The 26386-nt window shown below is 33.8% G+C and overlaps 3 protein-coding genes and 2 long non-coding RNA genes across 9 annotated transcripts; 3 read left to right on the forward strand and 2 right to left on the reverse strand.

The window, feature by feature from the left end:
* Positions 1-130: 130 nt before the first annotated feature.
* Positions 131-3430, reverse strand: LOC112722375 (uncharacterized). 2 transcript variants are annotated; one of them, XR_011871688.1, is made up of 7 exons: positions 2846-3430; positions 2595-2761; positions 1564-1606; positions 1324-1383; positions 1066-1166; positions 605-672; positions 131-492 (listed from the first exon to the last, which is right to left on the reverse strand). It is a non-coding gene; the product is annotated as an uncharacterized lncRNA (long non-coding RNA). The 2 variants fall into 2 exon arrangements; XR_011871689.1 differs by having other exon boundaries at positions 1091-1166; positions 2846-3429.
* Positions 3431-5109: 1679 nt separating this feature from the next.
* Positions 5110-7554, forward strand: LOC112739695 (uncharacterized). Its single transcript, XM_072208113.1, has 5 exons — positions 5110-5218; positions 5653-5987; positions 6766-6830; positions 6984-7049; positions 7133-7554. The coding sequence occupies exons 1-4, from the start codon at positions 5110-5112 to the stop codon at positions 6994-6996; spliced, it is 522 nt and encodes a 173-aa protein (XP_072064214.1). The 3' UTR covers positions 6997-7049; positions 7133-7554.
* Positions 7058-7926, forward strand: LOC112722383 (uncharacterized). Its single transcript, XM_025773389.2, has 4 exons — positions 7058-7087; positions 7133-7230; positions 7322-7401; positions 7526-7926. Exons 1-4 carry the CDS (start codon positions 7058-7060, stop codon positions 7924-7926), a joined length of 609 nt encoding a protein of 202 aa, XP_025629174.2.
* Positions 7927-8418: 492 nt separating this feature from the next.
* LOC112739706 (DNA repair protein recA homolog 3, mitochondrial) lies at positions 8419-11580 on the reverse strand. 3 transcript variants are annotated; one of them, XM_025788987.3, is made up of 5 exons: positions 11152-11580; positions 10645-10986; positions 10275-10423; positions 9444-9616; positions 8419-8813 (listed from the first exon to the last, which is right to left on the reverse strand). In XM_025788987.3, the coding sequence occupies exons 3-5, from the start codon at positions 10354-10356 to the stop codon at positions 8781-8783; spliced, it is 288 nt and encodes a 95-aa protein (XP_025644772.1). In that variant the 5' UTR covers positions 10357-10423; positions 10645-10986; positions 11152-11580; the 3' UTR covers positions 8419-8780. The 3 variants fall into 3 exon arrangements, with proteins under 3 accessions (XP_025644772.1, XP_025644773.1, XP_025644771.1); XM_025788988.3 differs by lacking the exon at positions 10645-10986; XM_025788986.3 differs by having other exon boundaries at positions 10275-10986.
* Positions 11581-13279: 1699 nt separating this feature from the next.
* LOC114925066 (uncharacterized) lies at positions 13280-16323 on the forward strand. Of its 2 annotated transcripts, XR_003813057.2 has the most exons (4): positions 13323-13909; positions 13991-14138; positions 15703-15809; positions 16163-16323. It is a non-coding gene; the product is annotated as an uncharacterized lncRNA (long non-coding RNA). The 2 variants fall into 2 exon arrangements; XR_003813055.2 differs by lacking the exon at positions 15703-15809 and having other exon boundaries at positions 13280-13909.
* The last annotated feature ends 10063 nt before the right edge of the window (positions 16324-26386 follow it).

Consider the following 26386-nt stretch of genomic DNA (forward strand, 5'->3'; position numbering starts at 1 on the left):
AAGTAATGTGCATTTTGGTATTCGAAAGTGTTCATAATCAATTAATCATGTTCTATAATTCCAAACGACGCAAGGTACTATACGATTGAACCATTGATTATGAACACTAGAACTAAATATATTCATAATCTTGTTCTGGCATGTGATCAACAATTCGGTCCAACTTTATTATGTTACAATGTAACATACTTGAGTTTTCATCAACTAAACAATTCTTCCGGACTTGAAAATTTACTGTCGCCATGTTGCACGCTATCTATGTTACTCAGAAATATATATCGAAAAAAATTGATGGTAAAATTACTCAATGCGTATCTGCTAGAATGTAGAATCCCAAAAGCAATGCAATTCATACAGAATAGCTTAAAACTAAATAAAACTTTTCATATAACATTGTCTGAACCAACTGAAAACAGAACATCACGAGCAAAAAAAGACTTCTACTCTACTTTTACTGTTCGCCAGGCAGTGTCTTAATGATATCAGAATCACCTGAAAATAAGATAATAATTAACAATCGAGTCATTAAAAACCTAAATAAGCATCGCTGGTTTGTTATAATATATTGTGTGGAATTTTATGTGGTCATGGAAAGAAATTATACCAGGATCAATAATGCTGAGGCAGCACACTCTGTAATATTTTCCACATGCATGCCCAAGTCGACATTGTCTGAAATCAACAAGAAATACTTTGTTTAATAAAAACAGAAAGAAACAGGAACCTAAATAATGCGAGTCAATCAACAAATTCCGGTAGACATCAACCTAATAAGTTGAGAAAAGGGAAACAACAAGCTCACATCATGTTCCTCGGAAAATACCATGTGCTAACAATGAAAATACCAAATGCTCACAGAATAAGAGAACATTTTTCAAAAAGATAGATGCTTCATTTTGAAGCAGCGTGCGAAGCAACAAAACAATATCGCTTTAGACTAGTACAATAATAAAAATATCCATCAGCTACTCGTTCTAATTTTACATCAACTGACGTGACTCTAGAGGCTCAAATTCTAGCTAACCTTAATAACACAATAACATTAGAGAGAGATTTAGAATTTACTCCCATTGTAATGATGGACTCCAACCTTTGCCAACATGGCATATACTCTATTTCTGACTTCCTCAATGGTGGGCAGTTGTTAGCGATGATAATCAATTTCCCTACAACCAAACCAAGAACAATAACATTTAACCAAATCATTTCAATGAATGTATAAAATTAGCAAAGGAAACAAAAACACACACAAAAATAGATCCAACTGATAATATTTTCAATTGATAAACTCTTATAAACTGATAAACAAAACCAGTCATTTACCATCCAAAGGAAATGCTCAAGCAGGGCTAGTTCGAACTACACATAGATCCAATCCATGCCCTGAATTTCACAAACACTAAAGTAATGCATCAAAGCAAAACTCCATGAAAAGAAACATATCAATAGCATCAAATTCACATTAATCGTATTATTTGACTTTTCTAAAGTCAAAACCAATCCAAAACATATTAAGATACATACATGTGAATCTAAATACACATATGAGCCGAGTAAGTTTACCTTTTTTCTCTGATCAGACAGCATCTTCAAAACTGAGCATAAACTACCCAAATTATCAAAATCAGAAACATGAATCGCACTATTCACAATCTAGGAGAGGCATACCAATTTCAAGAAACGCATAATTGGCACAATTTATCAAGCATACCAATAATAAATATTCAATCATCTACTTATCTAGTTAATTCAATTCATCTATTTTTTTGTTAAAAACAAAGATGAAAAAATTATTTTTTCTATAACAAAAGATTGGTCATAATCAAGGTCCATATTCATGTGAGAACTTGTGTAACGCTATAATTTCACTTATAAAAGCATGCCAAACATCTCTCCTCATTTCACCTCCCAAATCAATGAATTCCAGTATCCTGCTATTTGAAAAAACCATACTTATTGTGAGCAGAAAAAATGGAAACAGCAGAGTCAAAAAGTGCAGACCCTAAAGGCCCAACCGTTGCATTCTCTACCTTTAATCCTTGTTGTGTAAGATCCATTCTCATGGCTCTCTTCTCTCCCAACAAGTCAACTACTGGAATGTGTATTTGACGTTATCAATAGAAAAAGATATTGATCCCTTTCTCCTTGCAGAAGAACTATTCTAAACCCTTCCTTCTACTCATAATGAACAAATAGAAATTCTAACAAACTTTTAACAAAATTTTCAGCATAATTTCAATAAAGATTAATAAGATTTTCAGCTAATCACAATTTTAGCAAAATTTAAGCACAATTTTAACAATCCAATAGCCTTAGGTGTTTCTTAGTTGAAAAAAATCCAACAACAATACAATATCACAACAATACAATCCAATTACAATATCACAGTAAACCACAGCAACTCACTCCAACCCAGTAATCTCAAGTCTCAACAGTCAAAATTATTCAACAATTATTCAATTAAGTAACAAGTCCACGGATTAACTAACAACAATTATTCAGCAATTATTCAACCAGTAACAACAGCAAGGTTCACAGACTAACTAACAAGTAACAAGAATTATTCAACAATTATAGTTTAAAAAAATTAATACCTAGAACTAAATGCCAGAACAGAGCAGAGCAGATCAGTAGCAAGAAAGGAACAGGGCACGACCGAAGGGCTGACGCGATGGAACAGAACTGGCACCGTCGAGACAGTGGCTGCGCGACGGAGGCAGAAGGCGAGGCCGGCGACGGTGGTTTCGAAGCTCAAGCGTGGCTGCACGATGGAGGAGAACGACGTTACGACAGTGGCTTCAAATAATTAATACAAGAAAGAACAAGAAGAAGGAAAAAAAATCACCCTAGGATGGAGCAGTTCTGAAATTCAAACAGTACAGGGAAAGGGAGGAGCTTTAAATCGCGACGGAGATGGCTGAATGGACAGAAAATGGCGGAACGATGGCTGAAAGGCCGCGGAACAGAGGCTGAACAGAGGCTCGAACACGCGGCGTAGAGGACTGAACAGAGGGCTAAGCAGCTCGAACAAGGGTTCGCCAAAAAGGGCAGAACAAGGGTTGGCCAAAAAACAGACGCAGAAGCTTGGCTAAAAAGGAGGCGGATGCGTGGCGAACAAGGGCGACGTTGCGCCGAAGCTGTTGCAGCGGCGGTGGCTGGACGTTGAGGAACGGCGACGAGAGATGGCTGTTTCGGTGCTTCCTCCAAGCTGCGTTCGAGTTCTCTTCTGTCTTCTCTGCGTTCTTTAGTGTGTTCGTTCAGAGGCCAGAGAGAGGGAAGTGAGGGAGTGAGGAGGAGCTCGGTGAGAGGAAGGAGGAGAGTGGCTGAGTGAGACTGTGAGAGAGGAGGGGCCAAGAAGGTGCTGCGCGTTTTGGTTACTGGTTAGGGTTCCTCTAACCAACGGCACCAATTTGAGCAAATTTTAGAAAACCGGTCGGGTCCCGGTTCGGTTCGACCGACCGGTTCTCGACCGGTTCGACGGTCCAACAACGGTTTCTGAATCTTTCGGTTTTGATATATGACCGATTCTTTTTTATACCGGTACACACGGTTCGACCAATCGGTTTGAACCGGTTTTCAGAATCTTGGTCCGAATTGCTTTTTCTTTCGGTTCATGATTTGATCGGTTCGACCAGTCAGTTCGAACTATTTTCAGAACTTGGCGTTTTTCCCTTATTCCAAAAATTCGGCCAGGTGACAGTTCGGTTCGACCGACCAGTTCTTGGCCGGTTCGACAGTTCAATTGCGGTTTTTGAGATTGGAGGTTTTAACATTTGTCTTTGTTTTTTGTAGCGGTTCATGGTTCAATCGGTTCAACCGGCCGGTTTCAACCGATTTTCAGAAGATAGATTATAACCATTCTCTCATGTTGTTTTTATTTTAAAATGCTTAATATATTTTAGTATCAAATTTTCAATTAAGCTTACAACACAGAAGTGGTTCAAGGAATCAAAATGCTAGAGTGAAAATTAAGCTTCACCTAAATTCAACTATAATCGAACGAAAGACAGAAATATTAATTTTCAACAAGAGTCCATAAAAAATATAGTGCATAATAATTTTTTAAGTAAAAGAGATGAAAATAACAAGTCTTAGTAGTTAATATAATCTAAACATGACTACATGACAATTACAATTATTTAATTTTTGTTTGACTCCTTTTGTTTATACTTATTGTAATTCCTGGTAGCAGATTCAATGAAATTACGCAGCATCAAGTTGTGGGGCCTTAGAATCAAATCCAACGCAAGTCGCATCCTTGTACCATGATTAACCTGAAAAATATAAATATTTTAGGTTACCAACAAAACAATACACATTCGCAAATGAAGTACCATTGTTTTTTTAGCAAGAAAAAATTACATTTACTGTATAACTATACGTCTTCCTGTAGTTTGTCATCCAGGTTGCCACCCATACCCCACAATCATTACTATGTTAAATAAGACGCGGTTAGCTTATGCAGATAAAAATTTGAAAGAAAAAAACACAAATACAGATATTCCTTGCTTGTTCTCCTGTTTCTAGCATTTCCACAAATTCAAAATCAAGTATCCTTGGCCTGAATGGAGTGTTGTATTTATAGAACGAGTCATACTTGAGCATATCTTCCAGATATTTTGCCTATTCATATAGAAAAAAAATTAAATAAAGGACGATATTTGGAAAAAAAAAGCAATAGTAATTAACTCAACAAAAACAACAATAAACAATTCTTCCTGTTAACAACAATCAACAATCAAAGAAATTAACCCAGAAAAACAAGAATACTCAAAGAAATTGAATGAAGGAGGAGGGAGAAATAGTTGGATTGATGTATTTCTCATGCATTCCCTTGTTCTTCACTTGCTTTAGCACAGGGGGCTAACAAGATTTGTAACGTGGGAGCCGCTAAATCTTGAAAGGGGCTGCTTCTTCTTATGGCTTGAAAATGATGTCTCAGTGCAACTTTGCAGCAACACTTGGTTTTTCTTTTGTTTCGTTGGAGTAGAAAGTGCTGCACTAGGCTGAGAAGCATTGGAAGAAAAATTAATGTTTGGTTCAAGAATGGAAATTGAATGAAGGAGGAGAGGAGCTTGAGTAGTGGGGATTGCGGCTGGCGGAGATGCGATGACGGCGCCGATAATGGTGAGGATGCCTAGCTGCTATTCTGCTCTAATGGGGTTTTTACCTTTTAGGGTTGGGTTTGGTCCCCTTTTGGAGAAAGAAGGGGGAGGAAGTAGTAGCAGCATTTGGAGAAAGAAATAGGATGTCAAACATACTGGTATTTGCCAGTTGTGTTTTCGGTACGCAATGTTTTTTTCAGGCTTGTTACCATTTTTATTTATTTTATCTTATTACTTAATTGGTGTCACTGACTTAGCCCCTAACTAAACCGATCAACCGAATCGAAAACCGAACAAACCGATAACCGGAAAATCGAAAAAAGCATGTTTTGCTGTTTTTAGTTCGGTTAGGTTCGGTTTTCGGTTCTGATAATAAAAACCCCAACCAAACCGGCCAGGTAAAAAACCAAAAAAAAAAAAAAAACAAAACACCCCCCCTCCCCCAAAAAATGAACGAAACCTAAACCTAAACCAGTAACCCCCATTTGGCCATTCCCCCAAGCCCCACTCCCAAACGAACCCTAGCCCCTCTCTCCCTACTCCCTAGGTCTCACAGCCTCGCTCTCTGCAACTGCCATCGCCGGTGAGAGACCTCCTCCCACCACCTCGCAGCCACCGCCACCTTCCTCCCAGCGCAGCCCTTCCACTGCTCCCACCCAGGACCTCCTCGCGGACAGAGCAGCCCAGCACTGCAGCACACAGCCAGCGCCCAGTGCCCAGCAGGTCGGCACCACCCTTGCAAGTCGCACCCACCACCATCCTCAGTCCCTCGCAACTCGCAAATCGCACCCAGCAGGCCAGGACCAGCCACTCACCCAGGACCACCCAGCGGACACAGAGCACCGTATCAAGTCAGATATGGAGCCCGAGCCACCGAGTCAGGTATGTAACTTTACTGAAATTGCTGTTTTGTTTGTTTTGTTGAATTACTGAAACTGCTTCTGGTTTGTGTTGTTCTGTTGAATTGATGAAAGTTTGAGTCTTGTTTTGTTTTGCTGTTTTGTTGAATTACTGAATTACTAATTGCTGTCTTTTACTCATACTGTGTTTCTTTCATTATTAGAAAGTTGGGGAATAGATTCTGTATTCCAATGTCATTGCTGTTATTTTTTTCCCTTTGATTGCTTGTTATTCAGTAGTGGTTTAGAGAAGGAAGTTCATCCTCGAAGGTTACCTAATTCATGACTTTAATCAAGAATTGATTCAGATATACCAAACCATTTCGTGGAATGCTTTCTTAATTTTTCCCTTTACCTCCTTGTTTAACTAAAAGGCTAATGTAATGATTGTTTTAAAAACTAAATGGCTGTTGATAAATCTTGAAAAAACCTTGATTTATGAAGAGTATTAGGAAGTTTAAAGTGACAGAAGATTGCTACTACCTAACATGAGTAATTTGCCGTGGTGGAGCTGGTGTTTCCATAAGTTCTTTTCTTATTGACTCGTTAGAATTTCCATTTCTGATAGTCAATAACAAAAGTAGAATTTCTATTCTGAAAATTTTGTCTCTGGTCTCAATTTTTCATATAGTTTCTTTTGGAATTTGTCTTCTCTCATATATCGTGCTAACTTAATTATATGTATTTAATGCTTTCATTGTAAAGATGTCATTATTAACTTGCTTGGGCATTTCTTGACAACCAATATGCGACTTGTGTAGATCTTCGAGATGATAAGCAGTTTTTTCAAGATCATCTTGGTGCAGTGCCTATCACCACAGTGCAGGTACTTCCTAGCTTTCATTGCTTCCATTACCAATATCCATTGCTATCGTTTTGTGTCTTATTTCATTGCCTTTTAGCCTTCAGTTGGTGTTCATAAGAGAGACCATCTGCTTACTTTATACATTAGTGATCTGATTTTCTCTCTTTGTTGAAGGGTGAGGAACTGAGAAAACTTATCGGTGCTCCAGTTTACATCGAATGTAGTTCAAAAACACAGCAGGTACATATATGTTCTCTGCATCTATAAAAGTTCCAAAGGTTAGATAATATCACGTCCCTAACGATATCTGCCTTTGAATACAGAATGTGAAGGCTGTTTTTGATGCGGCCATCAAAGTAGTTCTCCAGCCTCCAAAGCAGAAGAAAAAGAAGAGAAAGGGTCAAAAAACCTGTTCCATATTGTGATCTTCTCAGTTCTAAATTGGTAGTTGGCAGAGGATGACATGACTGTAGCCATTTCTTGGTAGTCTTTGCCATTCTATATCTTTGCAGCATAACACATGATGGTGTTGGTGTTCCGGAAACATTACTGAACCAAATGTTCGGACGAGAGGGACAAGAATCCGAGGAGGGTATTAGTCTGCTCATCAGCAGAAAGTTGCTGAAGCTGATGTAATTAGGGTAATTTGGTTTGATGTATGTGATTTGATATTAGTTGTTGTTAATTTTGACAAATTGTTTAATTCTTAATGGAAGAAAAGAAACACAATTTGTTTAGAAGAGAAGGCAAGGGTGATGAGAAACCTGGATACCTCCCTGCTGATATAGTGTTCATAATTGAAGAAAAGAAACACAATTTGTTTAGAAGAGAAGGCAATAATGACTTGGAAATATGTATTGAAATTCCTCTAGTAGATGCACTCACAGGGTGCTCTTTACCAATTCCTATATTAGGAGGGGAGAACTTGACTTTGTCATTTGAGAATACTGTTGTATACCTTGGATATGTAAAGGTTATTGAAGGTCAAGGCATGCCAACCCTTAAAAACGATGGGAAAAGAGGTGACCTCCATGTCAAGTTTCTAGTTGACTTCCCCAAAGAATTGAGTGATGAACAACGGCAAGAAGCTTTTAGAATCTTAGAAAATTGTTGTTAATGATGACCATAGTTGTACATTTGTATATTTTGTATGCAGATATGAATGCATTTGCTATCAGTTAAAGACACAAATTTTCTGTTAATGATAGATATACAATTCATGACTCAATGTTGGCATTGGATTATTTCTCCATAAGAAATAGCTGATAATTACATATATTTGTGTATATAGTACCTATAACCAGTTAACCACTGTTTTATGAATATCTTACTAGATTTCGCTGTAAATTTCATTTTATTCTGCATTCAACTTCTAAAATAAAAAGTTGGTAAAATAAATAAAAAATCTAATTATTCTTGAATGAAAATGATAATTAATTTTTATTTTATTATTTTAAAAATTTTCCTTATATTAGAGAATCTTTTTCCTCCTACTTTATAAGTTCTTTATCTTTCTTGGGGGAACTATTCCATCCGCCTATAGCTTATTAGCTTTGAGGAAGACAGAACAGACATCAAACCTTCAATATTTAAGAAAGAAAAAAAAAGCTATAAAGAATATACATATACATTATATACACATTCTTTTTCGTTAGTTTTATTTTCATTTGGACCAAAGAGAGAGAAAGTTCAGTCACCTATATGATATGCCGTACAATATTCCTATATTAAGTATTAACAAGTACTTATGATCAAAATCTAATGTTCTACCACTATCTGTCATTATCCTGATTCTCACGGTTTTCATCGTGAGGAGTTTCAGCAAAAACTTGTCCCTGGTCTCTAACATCTCTGAACATTGAAAAAAACGAGTTGAGACCCTCAGATGAAGCACCTCCTAAGATCCATAATAACATAGAACTGAATGAATTCATGGAACCGGGGTTCGGACCGCCTTCTGCTTGTCGAATATCAGCTTGCCCAGGAATCTGCACGGGGTTTAGGCTACAGAATAAAAGGCATTTCACAAGTTGAATTACATCAGTAGAATTTAAACCAGATTAGCTTCACCAAACTCTTATAAACTGATAAACAAAACCAGTCATTTACTATCCAAAGGAAATGCTCAAGCAGGGCTAGTTCGAATCTTAGAATGGAAATTAGTTTGACTTCATTACAATCTTTGTGATGTATAATAAGAAAAAAAGTTAAGTTCAATTCATTAACAATTAGCAATAATATCACTATATAAGTACATAGATCTATAAGAAAAATATCCAATCTCAGATCATTTGAACTCAATTAAAATCAGAATCAAAAGCAGAAATGCTATATAATACAAGTAGAAGCATATATCTTTGAACATGAATAAAAACAGAATCAATCAAAAAATTTCTAGTGCAGATGAATCTTTTTATAAGAAGGCTATTTTGAGTTATTACCATAACTAAGTAGAACTAAATGATAATACTGGCTAAAATCACATTCTATTGGTGAAAATTTTATAGTTCTTATGGCAAATCCTATAATAGATAAGGACTTAAGTGCAGCCACCACTACCGATATAATCCTACACAAGTTACAATGGGAACCAAGGAAAGTATTAATTAAATCAAAAGGGAGCTGCATACTTACACTGTCAACAATAATTACGTCAACTGAACCACTACGGATTAAGGTATCCACAAGACTAAGTGCTTGTTCACCACAATCTGGTTGTGAAAGCAACAAGTTTTCAGTATTCACACCAATGGATTCTGCAAGTGCCTTATTGAGAGCATGCTCAGCATCAACAAATACACAGTAGCCTGCATGAAATGAAGATATGAATGCAAGCATAAACTAACTACAAAATCCTTAACATAGATTCCTTACAAATACATCATAGTAGTAAACAGACAGCCCTTCTTACTTATCTTCGGTATTATGATGTTATTAATTGTGGTAACTTCATTTTTATGATCAAAATAGCATAAATTAAGCCTGAAATGTTGATATAGCCCACCAAGATACTTGTAGTACAAAATTTAAATTATACACATTATACCTCTTACTTCTCTCTCTGCCAAAAGGATAAGAGAAGTGGAAAATAGAACACAACCTGTTCACAACTGGAAACTAGCTAGGTGCTAGCAACTACAAATTGTTGCTGCAGTGCAGAAACAGTGATTAATGAGGAAGTAGAGATATTTATCTAGTGATTTGCCACTTCCAAGTCATAATTGAGTTACAAGACACTGACACTGGGATAGGCATTCATTCGGTGTTACAACAGAGAAGAATACATCCACTGTATTATCACAATGTATACAGAAAATCAAAGGGAGGGAGATTAAAGCAAATGCCTCTTGTGATTGACAATAACATATTGACAAGTTGACAACTATAGGGGTTATGGTCACATTACAACCCCAAAAACAATATAGACATTATCATCAGGGGCAAAAATTAGCATCTATAGATAACCTCCTTGCTCCTGTGCCTCTGAAATCACATGTAAAGCAACAGTTGTTTTCCCAGAAGCCTCTGGACCATATATTTCCATCATGTATCATCTACGTTTTGTACATTTTGTGACATATATTTAACGGCACCGGAGAGTTGGAAGTTGAAAACTGCAAGTAAACATCGTTAGCCACTCTGATCTGTTATTGACTTAATACAAATTTTGAACCTCTAATAAACCATTAGATATTTAAGCAAAATTCAAATATAGCATTAATATCCAGTTTAAGATAATTAGTAGTACAAGAATGGAACCAACTCTTTATTATATCCCCATTTACTAATTAAACCTGATGATGTTCACATTGAATAACACAGCCTATGGCCTTGCCTTGTTCTTTCTCCTGAGAAGAACAAACAGCACATCAAGTTTTAGTTTATCTGTGTTCATGATGTCTGGAAATTCTTTAACTTTCTCGGCAAAGCGTTCGAAAAGCTTATCAACTATTTTTGCTCCAAAGTGTTTCTCAATCGTCCCTTGCAGCGCAGCTCTGAACCATGAAACAAATATTTGCCCAATTGGCAATGACACCATGTTCTTGAATTCCAATATTTCCATCCACTCAATGCTGAAACATTCATCACATCCTCTAAGAATTTCCTTCACAGCCTTAACAGAAGGGTATATCAAAGGCACATTGAATGAATCCACTTTTTCTTCACTAATCACTCCCTGCATTAATGATAATTAATCAATCAATTTGTTTCACTCTTCATTAGTAATCAAATAATCATTCAATAAAAAATTAAAACACAAAACATTCAAATATTCAGTAATCAAATAATCATTGACCATGGCATAAATAAAAAACGCAGAAGAAGTTAGTAGTGAACTGACCGTCGAACTCTAAGGTTTTTTTCTTGGTTGAGCTTCTGCTCTTTGAACTCGAAGGAAAGAAACTGGAATGGAGATTGGTTTTTCTTCTGAGCAGTCTGAGAAGAGGGGGGCAGAATCGTGACGGAGACAGAGGCCAGGCGACGAACACAACTCAGAAGACGGTGGTGGGTTGGAAGAATTTGCGACGACCAGACGAAGACGATGGTGACTGAGCGTCCGACGGATGGCGACAGGAGCGCGATGGAGCAGATGAATACCAGAAACTGACGCGCCGAGGTCGAGGAAGAAGAAGCTGCGATTCTTGAAGGATGAAGAAGTACGGACGACCAGACGACGATGGTAGTGGCTTAGAGCGACGGACGGCGGCAGTCCTTGCGGCGGTGGTGGAGAAGCTAGGGTTTCTGTTTCAACTTCCTTTATTGATTTGGGGAGAAGCTGTTAAAGATAAAGGTATTCAAAGGGTATTTTTGTCTAATCAAATAAAGGAAGGATGTTTAAGTCTTTTTATAAAATTAAATAAATAAATATTTTTATTTTTATTTAATTAAAAGGGTGTTTTAGTAAAAATTGTGATATACTATGTATTTAAAAAAGAAAAAATTAAATGCTGACGTGGAAAATAAATTCCACATGTTTTATTGTTATTTGTCCATATCTTAAACGTATCGATACGTATTAATTTATCATCATACCGTAGCAAACACCAAATTTTTTTTACCATTACTTTTAGCTATTGACGCAGTTATTTTAGTTTAATAATTCAACAACATATTTTATTCTATTAATTAATAATAAAAATAATAAATTTTAATAATTTTTTAGTATTTCTTTTAAATTTTATTTGGAGGATAATTGTATTGTAGAAAAATTATGATTGGGCACAAGTGAGAAAAAATAGTAAAATTATAGCCAAATAATTTGCAATAATTTTTTCAGGATTTGTCCAGCTCTACAAGTCCGAAATGCTATCCAATATCTTCAAGCCATTGGAACAATGGTTTGGATCATTTCGCCGCAGTCTCAATTCAACGTAGCATGAAAGCTGCTTATTAGATTAGCCTTTTTTGTCATTTTAAGGATCATTTTAGGGATTCTTTGGTAATTTTTATGCACAGTAAAAAATAAATGATTAACTTGAAAATGGACAGTACATGGAAGAGCAGATTTTTGTTATACGGAGCTCGTCTCTCGTTTTTGTGGGTAAAAATTATCTCCCATACCTGTTTCTCAACGGGTAAATTCCTGCGAGTATCCGTTCCGTCGGAAATTTTTGCCATGCCTAATAAAAACTAAATCCGTAATTGAACCAGTAGAACTAAAAATTTAACTGAAATTAAATTAAATTAAATTAAATATAATAAAATAATATATTTATGTATAATATATATATTTTTTTAAAATAAATAATTTTTATATTTTATTATTTTAAATTAGTTTACTATTAAAAAATTAAATTGGTTCAACTAATTAACTATTATTTAATTATTTTTTTATTTTTAATTAATTCATTACTAATCAATTTTTATCTTGAATTGAACTTGTTTGATAAATAATTCCTAATTAATCTGATCGATCCAATTCTCAGAATAATAATACAACAAAATTTGCTAATACCTTAAATCTATGTCGTAAGGAACAGATCAGAGCACCAATAGTATAACAGGGATTTAATTAGTTTGTGCGTACAATAATAACGGGTTAATGCATATTGTAAGACCCCAAATTTTGAAAATTAAATAATAAATTATTTATAATTTATTTTATTTATTCGAAAGCATATTTTCAGAAATTTTTGTATTAATTGAGTACTTTTAATTATTGATTTAAAACTTTAGTGATTTAAAAACAATGAGAATTTATATGCGTTAATTTGAATAACTAGATTTTGAACTTTATTTTATAATTTTAAAGAAAATTAATTTAAATATCTCTAATTATTGAATTAGAGTCTTTATTTAAAAAATAAATTATAAGTTGATAATTAAATAATATTTTCATAGATATTATTATTTGATTAAATTTGATTTCAAATTATTACTCTATTACCTTTAATTTTATTAAAATTACTAAAATATCCAAAATTTTCAATTTCAAACCCTAATTTCACTAACCCTAACCTCTCTCATTCAATTCACATACACGTGCCCCTCTCCACCCGTTTGTTTCTCAGTGAGCCACGCTAACCCTCCCTCACCACTCATTCACTCATAAACAGAACACACACCACACACAAAACAAATAAACAAGCGCATACACAGACATATACACGGAGAGAAGAGAAGAGAGAGTGCTGCGAGCCAGGGACGACGCGAGGAAGGAGAGGAGCCATCGTGCTCGGCCGCTGCTAGCTCCATCGCATCCTACGCCGCGCCATCGCCCCCAGACCGCGTCCGTTCCGTTCAGCCAACGCCGCTGCCGTCGTGTGGGTGAGAGAGAGAAGCTGAGAAAGACTCAGCCGCGAGAACCAGAGGCGCGTGAGAGAGGGAAGACACGATCGACGAAGGGAAGGGAAAAGGGTTTCACCACCGCGGTGTCCGGCCACCACTGCTGCCTCCGACTGGAGCCCTAGTCACCGGAGCCCCTATCGTCGCCGTTGCATGTGAGAGGAGGAGATGACATTGCTGATTTGGATTCTGCCCATGTCCCTCATCGTCACTGGAATCACGAACCAGAGGCGGAAGGAGGCATTCCTCCATCGCCCGCCAGCCACCAAGCTATGACTAAATTGGAGACATTGTTTCTCTTACCTTCCGTTTTGGTAAGCTTATGAAGAAATTGCTCTGTCTCTGCCCTGTATCACCTTGCTCCGCAATTGTTTCTGATTCATTTAGTTTTTCAGAGTCATTATTGTCATTATTCGGCGTTGCCACCCTTGTCTAGAGCTATTGAATGTTTCTGCTGCGAGAATAATACTAGAATCGCTGCTGCTGCCACGAATTGGGGATAAAGGGGATACCTGCGTCAAAACCTGCTATTGCGACATTGAGGTAGGGGATTTGTTTTACAATAAATGTTTTAAGTTATGAATGCCAATAAAATTAAATGAGTAACTGCAAATGGTTTATGGTTGCTTTGTGTGAATAATTGTTGGAATTGAGTTGAATCATGGTTGTAGTTGGTGATTGGTTAATGATTTAATGTTGTAATTAATGACGATGTTGTGTATTTTGAAGTTATACTTGCTGCTAGTACTTGTTGATGTTGATCTTGTGTATGGAATGTTGCTGTGGCTGCTGGAAATTGATTTGATGAATCAGAACTTGAGATATGTTGTTATAGATGAGGTGCTGAAGAATGGATACTGTGATAATATTGTTACGTTGCACTTATGATATGAAATTGTGATATATTGAATTAAGAGTTCTTGGGCAACTTTGGTTAGTCAAAAAAAAGTTAGAAATGTGGTTTTAGATGAATCCTAGGCTTGAATATAGGATTTGGTATGTGAGGTTGTTGGAAATACTTTGTACAGAATTTCTGCAGAAATCTGCATAATTGGCAGCAGAACAAAGACTTTTTAGGAGGGGTCCAGACTTAATTTTTAGATGAAATTATTTTTCTGTAAAACTTTAGTGTGTCTTGAATATTCCATAATAAAATTCATGGAGTTTGGCGAAGTGGTTTGGAAGATACGATTTTTTGAAATTTAGTGGTTGCTGCAGATTTTTCTGGTTTTCTGGTTCTGCAGTACCAACTTCCAGACGCTATAACTTTTAATTTAAACAGAATTTTGAGTTGATTTTAAAAGGATTTTAAAGATTTATCAGTCTATTTTAAGTGAGTACAAGTTTCATGTTCATATCTATTTTGTAGACTTAGATAAGTCACTTGGAAGGTCGGTTGTTTGCTGGAAACTCTGAACTGGTTTATGAAAACAAAGCTCCACTTCCAATTGATAATTAATTAATCAAATGAAATGATATGAACCTGAAATTTGTGGATTCTAAAACTTAGGGATGTTGACCGTAATCTCACCAAAATTTAGAAGTAACGAATTAGAATTGAAATTATTATGGAATTTATAAAAAACATGGCTGCTGTCTATTTTTTGAATTTTTGTAAATGCAATAGCAGAATTTTAAAGCTTGTACAAAATTCAATTCTAATCCAAATTCAGTAAAACCTAACTTAAATTAAAGATTAAGATCTCTAGAGTTACCTTACCAACATGGTTTTGAATTAGACAAACTTAGGAAATGAAAAGGAATGTAAGTTGTCCCTAAGAAAGGTTAAAGTTAAGGACAATGATATTGAGAGATATAGTGAAGAAAGAAAAATGAGGAATAAGGAATGAAATAAAAGTTGAGAAGTATATTGAATGGGCCTTTGTGCCGAGTGCTAATGCGGAAGTGTCCGCCTAACTGATATCATATTGTATGTTTAAATGGGCCTTTGTGCCGAACTGCTAATGCGAAAGTGCCTGCCTAATGGATAGCCTGAGATTGCTAATGCGGGAATGTTTGCCTAATTGATAGCACTGTTCCTTACTGTGATACACATTGAAATGTTATTATATGAGGCCTAATTGACACGGGTAACCGTGATGCCAAGGTGTCTAATTGACATAGTAAAGGGACCATATTTGGGGTTCACTCCGAGTAACGTCGGGTTGCAGGTAGACAACCGACGCATGAGTTCATGGCCTGCGCTAGGAACAGGTATGTATCATCTTGTTTGCACATTTATATTTGATTGTGTTTGCTTTATTTTTATTTATTTGTGATTGTGCGGTTGTTTTGGTGATGTACTGGTGTGCTTTATGGATATTTTACTTGTGTTGTAGTCTTGATAATGTATTTAGGAATGTTGTTTATGGATAAGGAATTGTTAATGTGACTGGGATTTTGTTTAAGTAACGTGATTTAAAGAAAGGAATTTAAAACAGTGAAATTGTTTTTGTGATATGAACTAGCTATTTGTATTTACTCTGTTTTTTTTTTTTACGGTGTTCACGTTCCCTACTGAGAACGTGTGGCTTTGTTCTCACCCCAAAATCTTCCACCCCTTTCAGTGACACAGGTTCCAGGACTGAGTGTGAAGCTGCGAGCGATTATGAGTTTCTTTTGAATTCTTTTGTATAATATTTATCATTATTAGTAATTAAGTGATTATTATTACCTGTGTGTTTTTTTATGAATGATTTTGATTAATGAGAAACAATATTTTCCTGCATTTTCTTAAAAATTGAAACGCGGTATCGAATTAAAGGCTCAATATTAAATAGTAAGTATGGAAAACAGGTCAGTAACGCCTTGCTTTTGGTACGATCATGACGTGCTGAAAGTTAGGGTGTTACACATATTCATGCTTTTATTGTTTGAGAAAATGACTTTTTTTCTTCTGTCTAAATAAAACTATTTTCTCTTTTATTTATAAAATATATGTTTACTTTTTTTTACACCAAAAACAAAACACATTTTTTAGTTTATTTTAACAAATATTTTTTAATAATTATTATAATTATATATAAAAATTAATAATAATTGTTTGGTTTATAATAATAATAACAATATAAAATAAATATTTTTAATAAAAAATTATGTAATTTTAATATTTTATCATTAATCATCAAATATGAAAAAATATTGAGATTAAATATTTTGTAAGATGTTAAAATATTTTATATTATGTGATAAAATATAAAAAAATAAATTTTATTACAATAATAATATTGAATAAACCAAATAATTATTTTATCACTACAACAACAAACAACAACAAAACTTTAACCCTTTAGGTTAGATCGACTATATGGATTAGTTGATTAGTTGATGTCATTGAAATCTATCATAAATCATGTCTATAATGAGATTATTTACACAATTATATTATCACTAATTTATATATAATTATAATAATTATTAAAAGATAATTTGATCAAATAGACTAAAGAGTGTTTTTTTTTTACTAAGGGAATGGAGTGTATGTTTTATAAGTTAAAGGAAGAGAGTGTTACTTAAACATCCTAAAGATGATGGAAGTGTTATCACTATATTATAGAAGTATTAAATGTTAATTGTGAAATTTGTCAATAATTACAAGAGTTTTTGTAAGGACCCGATTTTTAGTAAACCGAATTTTCGACAATTCAACGATTTATTTCGTAAAATCTATAACCATGGCTCATCATGAATCAGTGAGGCGATCCAGATTTAAAAAAAAAGAAAATTAAAGAAAAATATTAATAAATAAGTAAAAAAATTCTACCTTTATAAAGGTAAATATTCTCTTGACTATGTAGAGACCTGTTTATACTTGGTTTTGGTCTGTTTTTTCTCACTAGAAATTTTTTGAGTTGAGATTTGCTTTTCATGATGATTTTGCTCTAGTTGAAAAAATAGCAGCATACCAAAGACTGTAAAATCAGTAATAATATAATTATCACCTTTGTAATTATCCTTTTAGGATTAATCTCAGCTACTCATTCTTGTTGTTATTCTTTTAAGAATAAACATCAGCTGTTCATTGTTTTACCACAAGGTAAAACTTAATCCGAGACAGACCTCAGCCTAATACTCAGCGTACATCTCCTAGAGACACTGAATTCTCTTTCTTCTCTCTCAAGTAACACGGTCCCCTCTATCCCTAGAGTGGCCAAATTCTCTCTCTCTTTTATCTTTTTCGTAGTGTTTTTAACTCGAGCAACAAACTGCGAATAAATTCGATACAAAAGCGTTGACCAAGCTTCATAATTTTCACACCCCTTTCTTTTTCATTCTTTATCCCCTTGACCACTGGATTTTAGCACTTTTTATCACTATTAATACATGTTTTACTTCAGCCTTTATTTAAGTAGAAACAAAAAAACACTAAGTTAAAGCTAAAAAAAATAAGTGAAAATAAAAAGAAAGAGAACCGAGCTTTAAAGAGAGAGAGAGAGAAGAGCACATCTTCAGCTAAGTTGAACATTTTTCCAACACATATTCATAGTGTTCATCTATTGTTCTTGGATGGTTTTTCAAGGATTCAAGCATTCTAAGTCCAAATTCTTGTTCTCCCTTGCTTTTCTTGTTTCATCATACAAATTCTAGCAAAGGTAACCATCATTATTCACCTTTTCTTTTTTGGTTTTCAACCTAAAACTAAGGGTCATGTTTCTCTCTTCTATGTCTAGAAAATTAATATTGAAGGCCTTAAAGGAGCATGCCAAAAGAACTAAAAAATTCAAGTTCAAAGTGGATGAAATTCATTCCTTTTTCCAGCACCATAATTCAACCAAGAGGACTCAATTTTTATTAATTGTCTTCTTACTTTTGTTTAGGTAATTTTTAGTGTGTAAAATGTGTAAGTACTTATTTGAACAAGAGGTAAGGATTAGGATTAGTTAGATTATCCTCATACTTAATTGGTGTTCATATGAGAACTATTTTATGATAATTTTGTGCATAAAACCTAATTCTGAAAATTGTATGATGCACAGTTATTTTGACCTGATATATATGTGAAATATAATTTTTTTATGACCATGTTTCTTATATTTAAGAGCCGAAAATTTGCAGCACTTGACGTTTAAGTTTCAAACCTCAAAAGTCACTAAAAAGTGGTGGAAATCATAAAAAAAACCCTAAGAAAATCATCCATAAAAGGGTGTAAAAAAATCTACTTTAAAGTCCTCTGAAAAATGTATGGTGCATCACTAGGGGTATTTAGGCCACTTGTATAAAAAAGGGGTTAAAAATATAACTAACACAAGTTAGGTTAATAACTGTGGTCTTAGGGATAAAGTTATAATTATATGAAAAAACTGGATTAAAATTATAATTAATACAAAATTAACAAGTCTAAATAAAAGCTTTAGGTAAGTGATAAACCGCTATTTTACGGTTTATCTTATGCTCAATTAAGTGGATTTTATCAATTTTTCATACACTTGTTCATACAAAATGCATGGCTTTACATTCTCCTTCCTAATTTTGTGCTATAATTGAAAACATGCTTCTTTGACCTTATATTTGCTAATATTAATCCTCTCTTATTATCATTAGATGCCGTGATATGTGCGTTAAGTGATTACAGGGATTACAGAGCAGGAATGGATTGGAGAACAGAAAGGAAGCATGCAAAAGTGGAAGGAATTCAAGAAATTGAAGGAATTGTTGAGCTGTACAGCCTGACCTTCTCACACTAAAACAATCATAACTTGAGCTACATGGGTCCAAATGAGGCAGTTCTAGTTGCGTTGGAAAGCTAACATCCGGGACTTCGAAATAATATATAATTTACCATAGTGGCCATACAGCGTATATATAGTGAACAATGATGTAATCATTTTTTCAACTTCAAAAAGCTACATTCTTTGTGATAATTTTTTCATAGGAATTAATTTTTTATTAAATTTTATGTAATATTTATAATACAATATTAACTTTTATTAATTATTTAGTATCTGTAGATGCTTTTAATATGTGTTTGTAATTTGTGTGTTATGTGCAACATTTAAAATATAGTTTTTATGGAAGTTTAAATACGGGTAACAAAAAACAGAAGGAGGTGAACTCACCCCTTAACAGGAACCATTCTCAACACGTTGAAGCTCACTCACCATCCAACTACAACCAGTACCACCACCAGCGTGAAATTATTTTTACTAATGCAGTTGATAAGATGACAACAGCCATAACCTCTTTGACGAAAATCCTCGAAAAACAAAACCAAGTGGCTTATCCATTGTACGTCGTTAATAGATCTAGATCGGACAATCCGTACATAGAAAATTTAGCTATTAATAATACGACGAATATTAATAATTCAAAAACTGATAACAAAGTTGACATAGATAAAATAATGAGCAAATTCATTCGATCCCAAGAATGTCTAAAAACAGTTGTACAACCCATCCTACACAAATTCTCCCCTAGCAATAATTCTGATAACCACGCAAACGACGTTACTCTCAAGGAGCTCTTCAAACCAAATGTCTCCCCACGAAGATCTTCTGAATTAGATTGGAATTCAAATACGGGAATATATATTGATAAAAAGGGTACCTCATCGTTTGTGCTGCCACGGCGTTCATGTGGCCCGAAAATTCCACAGGTATGTGTATAAAAACATGAAATTGTATTGTGATGACTTTGTTTAGTATTAATGTTTTTAATTTTATTGTTTGATTACACATGATTATGGCTGCGTGTTTGCAGTGGATGCCCATTAGTTTTAGACCACCGGAGGATATGATTCTAACAACGGATGAACTTGCTTGTGCCGCATATATTTTTGGTCCGGATTTAAAGTTCCAAGTTAATCGGTAACACCTTATAAGACTATTCGATTTGATGCAAGTCTACTTTATACTTTCGTAACAACAATTTTCTGAATTGAATATTTGCATGTGCATTCGTAAAGGGATGAAGTATTGGTGTCAACTCGTACCGCATATGTAAATAGAGAAAGTTTAGCCACGTTAATTCCAGGAGAACAAGTCATCCAAGATGTAAATATTTATTTTTTATTATTTAACATTAAAAAAGTATAAAATGTTAATGTTATGTATCGTAAAATTAAAAATATACAAATGTATTTATTTGTAGGTTATAGATTTCCTTGCTTGCATTCTCACACAATAGCATAAAAAGCTTAACAAGTTGCCCTCCGTATGGTTTCTGCCAACAACTTTTTCGGTAAGTTTTAGTACAAAAATACTGTGGATAAATTTGTATTTAATATTTTGTTTGGATTAAGTTTCAAACAGCATATGAATAATTTGATGTCATATTTTTTATGACAATATAATCAGCAATTAGCACTTACATGGTCCAGACCACCCAATCAACTAAGGGAACAATATGCAGATAACTATATGTATAAGATTGAGTACTTATCAAGGGTAAGTCCTTTAATTTTTAGTAAATAAAATATGATTTATTTCATACAAATTGTATGGTTATCTTAATAGCATAGACTCACAATCCTCCTTATTTTGTAAATAAGTATATTTTTGTCCCCATCAACGACCTCAATGAGCATTGGTTCCTGATAATCTTAGACATAAAAAAAGAAAAGATCGTTGTGCTTGATTCTTGTAAAATACCAGACAGAAATTATGGTAGGCTATTATCAGTTAAAACCATGGTAAGTGGTCCAGTTTGATTTTGTTTGAAAGTAAATTTAGTTTTTCAACTTTTATTCTCTTTACTATTATGAATGTTTTGTATATAATAAAAAAAAACACGACATCGTTTGAAATTACAATTGAAATTTGTATTTTAAGATCATTGCTATATTCGGTTTGTAAGTGATTTAATAGTTTGTTTAATTTGAAATTAAGGTTCATTTGTTAACACTAATATCGAATTAATAATTTTTAAATTTTTTATAATCTATCCATTTTAGACAGGTAATAAAAATTAACCCGTTACATTGCTTGCACTACACAGTATCACATTATATTTTATGTCACACAGGCTATATTCATCGAACGAATGTTAAAACACAAATCTTTCTACAATTCTAGTGAAATTACTGTACCTCGGATTTCTAAGTTTCGTATCGTGGAACCGTCTGACCTGCCACAACAGAGGAAAGGCTCGTAAGTAATATTATTTTAAATTTTTTTTTTACTTTCATGTCTATTGAGTTTGTTATGTACGAATCATGTGTTCGGTTAAACTGATTAAGTAGTACAATCACACATTTAGCTTTTCAGTAATGACTGCGGTATCTGGGTTGCTCAATGGATGAAAGAGTGCGGGTGGACTGATGATTTTGGCATCACGGTAATCAAATTTATTCAATTAATAAATTTTTTATTATTATTAGAAAAAAATGTAATATGTATCTAAGTATATATATATATATATATATATATATATATATATATATATATATATATATATATATTATTCTAATTGTTCCGTACTTTTTAAAATTATTAGGTCTCTGACAGTGATAGGATGATGCTAGCAATCGACTTGGTTAGCAAGGAATTCAATATGAAGAAGTCAGAAGTTATGGATAAGGCACATGCATATATGAAAGATATACTACAAAAATAGTCACGACTACAAAAGGATATGTAGTTTTTTTTCCATCGCATTTTATTTTTTCCGAGACACATCATATTTTATTATGCATTTTTTAGTTTAAGTGATTCTTTGGTTATAGGATATTTTGTTCTCTTATCAAATCTATTGTTGAGTCATTTGATGTTTATTTCTATGCTTAATAAGAGAGCTAATATCATTTAACTTTAATCTTTTGATTTCAAGATAAATCCAAAGATATAACTTTTATGCATTATATAATTTAAAAGTTACTTATTATATAGCTATCTAATAACATTCTCAACTTAAAGTAACTGTTGTTTCTGGATAGTAATCAAATGATGATAATACTAATAAGAAGATTCACATTCGATTATGAAAATCAATCTCATCCTGAAGATATGATATCATTTTTTCTAAAAATGTAAAACCAAGCAATAATGTATAGTTTACTTAATGTGTATGTTGAAATAAATGTTAATTGTATATAGTAGCAGCCACACGTGGAATTGCAATGGCTGTATTTTGTCTCAATGTACTATATTACACTGCGATTTAAATATACAAGTCTTTAATTAAAAAACTTACATTTATGTGCTGTTTTTTACTAACTTAGTTCGAAATAATAAATTTTGATATCATTTTATAGGGTTACTGATATCAAATTTTGATAATTTGGCCAAAAATTATAAATGCTTTGTGTCTTAATTTTTTCAGCAAACCTTTAACAACTCATAAAAGTTTATAGCATATATGGTTTTAGATTATAGTGATAGACAATGGTAAAAGTTGCGATGATAATACCTGGTGATAATTCATAACGATCGTGCGAAGAGAAGGTAGCAGGATAAGAAAAAAATAAGAAAGATGGCCAATGTAATTTAATAGTCAATAATATGTATGTGTACAGAGATCAGTATACAGTAAGAGAAAGAATATTGTTTAATATGATGAAGGGATATTACAAAAATGTATATTAATGTTTTATAAAAATAAAAAAATAAAGATAATTTAAAAAATTAAATATAAAATTTAAAAATATTTTTCACCAATTGATAATATATATGAATATAAAGGGTATTTAGAATATGAATTTTTATCTCTACTTCAAATTAGATACTATTAAAAATAGATAAGTAAAGTTAATAACGTTTATAAATAGTTAATTATTTATAATGTTTATAAATCTTTAATTGAATTTGTTATACATAATAACAACATAATAAATTTGTTTAATATCTTATTTAATTTAAATTTATAAATTTTATATAATATAAATTGAAAAACTTGGATAGGTTTTTTTAATGTTTTTATTTTTAATGTTTAAATTATTATATCCAATTAATAAGGTTAAAATTAAAATTAGAAAAGTTAGTCTTATAAGAGTTACTAAATATAGTAAACTGCTAATATAATAATTAAGTAGGTTAGAACCCTAGAGTTAAGTAGTGTTCCATTCAATTTAAAATTATTGTGCTTTACAAAAAATATTTTATTTTACCAATATTATTTACCATGAGTTTTTATAAATTCATGCAATATTGATAAAAGACTTCCTTTTTTTCCTGTTCATTTTTCGGAATTCAATTTACATGATTTTTTATTTTTAGTTTACAGGAGTTTTATAAACCCCCTTTAAAAATTTTAATCTTGGGTAAATAGTCGCCTCTTTCAATTTTTCCCCAATTTTGGCGCAAAAGAAAAACCTAAACCCGCTCAAACCAAAACATTCTTCTCAATCCTTTCCTAATTCCATCGTCTATGCTTCACACCAGAATCTCTGTTTTGCTAGCTTTTGTTCCCTAAACCCATCGTATATCCTTATCTAAACCCATCTTCTCTCGTCAGGAACTCTGTTCCTTGGCTGCTTCTACTAATGGTTGCGTTGCTGATAGGGGTGTTCAAAACCGATTTAAACCGACAAAACTGACCAATCGAACCAAACAAACCGAAAATCGAATAAACCGAAAACCGAAAAACCGAAAAAATGATATTTTGATTTTTGCGGTTCGGTTCGGTTTTTGATTTTAATTGTAAAAATCCTAACCGAACCGAACCGAACCGGTTACTTAAAAAAACCCTAAAATTCAAACCCCCCAACCCCCAACTTACCCAAGTAGTCGCCACTCCCACACTCAGCATTCAGCAACCCTAGTCCCCACTCCCCAACTCTCTCCACTCTCATCTCCCCTTGAGTCCTCAACCACTCCACAGCACCAAAAACTCCTCCTTCCATCCTCCATAGAGCCGTCGACCTCTCAGCAACTGACATCGTCAAATGGCACCCTCTTGGCAGCCCTTCCTCGTCAGTCGTCACGCTTCCCTCTTCTCGGTTCTCGGCGCGTCCTTTCTCTTTCGACCTTCCTCATCGTGCTTCCCTCTCCTCGGCGGGGCTCTGTCTCTCCCTCCCTTCCTCGTCGTCATCCACGCGCTGCAGCCGCCGTCTCCTCCACGCACCAGGAGCTGCGTCGTCCTCTACGAACAGCATTCTTCGTTTCTTCCAGAACTTGAGAGGAGTCACCAACATTTGATTCCATTCAATTCACCCTTCATAAACCCTAATCTTCAACCAGGTAACGTTCCACCTAGTTTTCTTTCTTTGTCCCTTTCAGCATTCTCTTCTAATATCAAATCCTAGGGTTTATCACACATAGAATTGGACGATTTGATTCATGTTGCGTTGAAGAAATAATGTAATTTGGCTTTCAATAATTTTTTCTGATAAAATAATTGTTCAATTGGTTGTTTATTATATATCGATGCTAATTATACGTGGGATTATGCCATGTTTAATCACTATATTTTGTTTAGATTGTATAACAAAATTTCCAGGAATTCTGTGTAATTTGTGAATCTGTTATTGTATAATTATGTTTTTTATTCTGGTTTTAGCTATGGTTGTCTTTGTTTGTGTCTCTCTTGGATTGTGAATTTGTGATGCTTGTGACATGCCTTGTTTTGTTGGCTATTTTTTTTTTTAACCTTTTAAATAGTATTAGCTTCCTGATTTGATTAGTTTTGTTATTCTAGTTTAGTTTATACGAGCTTGCTTGAATTTGCTTGAAATTTCTTCTGATTGCTGGTTTACTGTCATTGATTCATTGTTGCTGGTTTTTTGTTAACTTGTTATATTTGTTTTATTATTTTACTTGTCACTGATCATTGATTTCATTGTTGCTGGTTGTTGTTTTATTGCTGGTTCAGTGATTCTAATTTCTTTTATCTGGTATAGCACAAGTCAGTCAATATTATGAGATACTGATTTTTATTTAATATTTCTGTGTTTTGCTGCTCCTGCTCCTGCAGTTCATCCTGAAAGTTGGAACCTATGTGGTCTGTTTCAAGGTCAGATTGACATTAGTTATGATGTTTCATTATGTGATTTGTTTTCTAATCTATTCATTTAACTTTGGGTAGAACACAGTCTGATAATGTTTTCTTGAGACAGGCCAATAATGCATACGTATCCGAACAGCAGCGATTCCCACCGCAGAACAGAGCAGAGATTACCGCCGCTGACCACGAACGCGAAGACCCAGATCAACAAGCACCTCGCACCACCAACTGACCCAACAGGAAGCACAGCAGACACACCCAGCCACGATCAACAAGCACCTCCCACCTCCACTCAGCAGGTTTCTGGTTCTCCACCACGATCAACACAGCAGGTCGCCACCTCCACCTCAATTTATTGTTCAGTTTATTGTTGATAACTTGGGTTTATAATTATGAAATAGTTAGGGCTTGATTTTGTTAATTATTATTTCTGTGTTTATGAGTTGCTGGATTTGTTTAGGGTTTTGTTACTTTCTTGTTAATAACTTTGATTCTGTACTTCTGAGTTGCTGGGGTTCAAATTCTATGATTCTCTGATTCTGTGATTCTGATTCTGTGATTATGTGATTCTGAATTGATTTTTGGTTTGCTGCACTTATTTTGCTTGTTTTGAAATTTTGTTAGTAATACTGATGAGTTACTATGTAATTTCACTCATTTTTGTTCAATAATCATTGATTCATTGTTGCTGTTTGTTGGTATTGTTTACTTTATTGTTGGTATTCTTGTTTGTTGATTCATTGTTGCTCTTGCTCATCACTATTTCGGTTTTTCTTCTTCCTTCCTTGAATATGTTTAACTTCTATTTCTATTCCGCTGTCTGATTTTGTTGAGCCTCTACTTTTACTTGGACTTTCCAACACCATTTCTTGTTGCCTTCCATTTTATTCTAACATTAACACAAATTTTTTAAATTA

This window comes from Arachis hypogaea, chromosome 2 (genome assembly GCF_003086295.3).
Source record: "Arachis hypogaea cultivar Tifrunner chromosome 2, arahy.Tifrunner.gnm2.J5K5, whole genome shotgun sequence".
In the NCBI taxonomy this organism is placed as follows: Eukaryota; Viridiplantae; Streptophyta; class Magnoliopsida; order Fabales; family Fabaceae; genus Arachis; species Arachis hypogaea.

Excerpts from the sequence above, each read along its gene's own strand:
- LOC112739706 (XM_025788988.3), bottom strand. The coding sequence starts at position 10,356 with ATGATGGAAATATATGGTCCAGAGGCTTCTGGGAAAACAACTGTTGCT. Across the intron at positions 9,617-10,274 it reads AGAGGCACAGGAGCAAGGAG|GCTACTGTGTATTTGTTGAT; the intron begins GTTATCTATAGA and ends CATTTCATGCAG. Across the intron at positions 8,814-9,443 it reads ACGTAATTATTGTTGACAGT|CCTAAACCCCGTGCAGATTC; the intron begins GTAAGTATGCAG and ends TTTATTCTGTAG.
- LOC112722383 (XM_025773389.2), top strand. The coding sequence starts at position 7,058 with ATGTTCTCTGCATCTATAAAAGTTCCAAAG. Across the intron at positions 7,088-7,132 it reads CATCTATAAAAGTTCCAAAG|AATGTGAAGGCTGTTTTTGA; the intron begins GTTAGATAATAT and ends CTTTGAATACAG. Across the intron at positions 7,231-7,321 it reads CAAAAAACCTGTTCCATATT|CATAACACATGATGGTGTTG; the intron begins GTGATCTTCTCA and ends ATATCTTTGCAG.
- LOC112739695 (XM_072208113.1), top strand. The coding sequence starts at position 5,110 with ATGACGGCGCCGATAATGGTGAGGATGCCTAGCTGCTATTCTGCTCTA. Across the intron at positions 5,219-5,652 it reads GGAGAAAGAAGGGGGAGGAA|GTCTCACAGCCTCGCTCTCT; the intron begins GTAGTAGCAGCA and ends CCTACTCCCTAG. Across the intron at positions 5,988-6,765 it reads AGCCCGAGCCACCGAGTCAG|ATCTTCGAGATGATAAGCAG; the intron begins GTATGTAACTTT and ends CGACTTGTGTAG.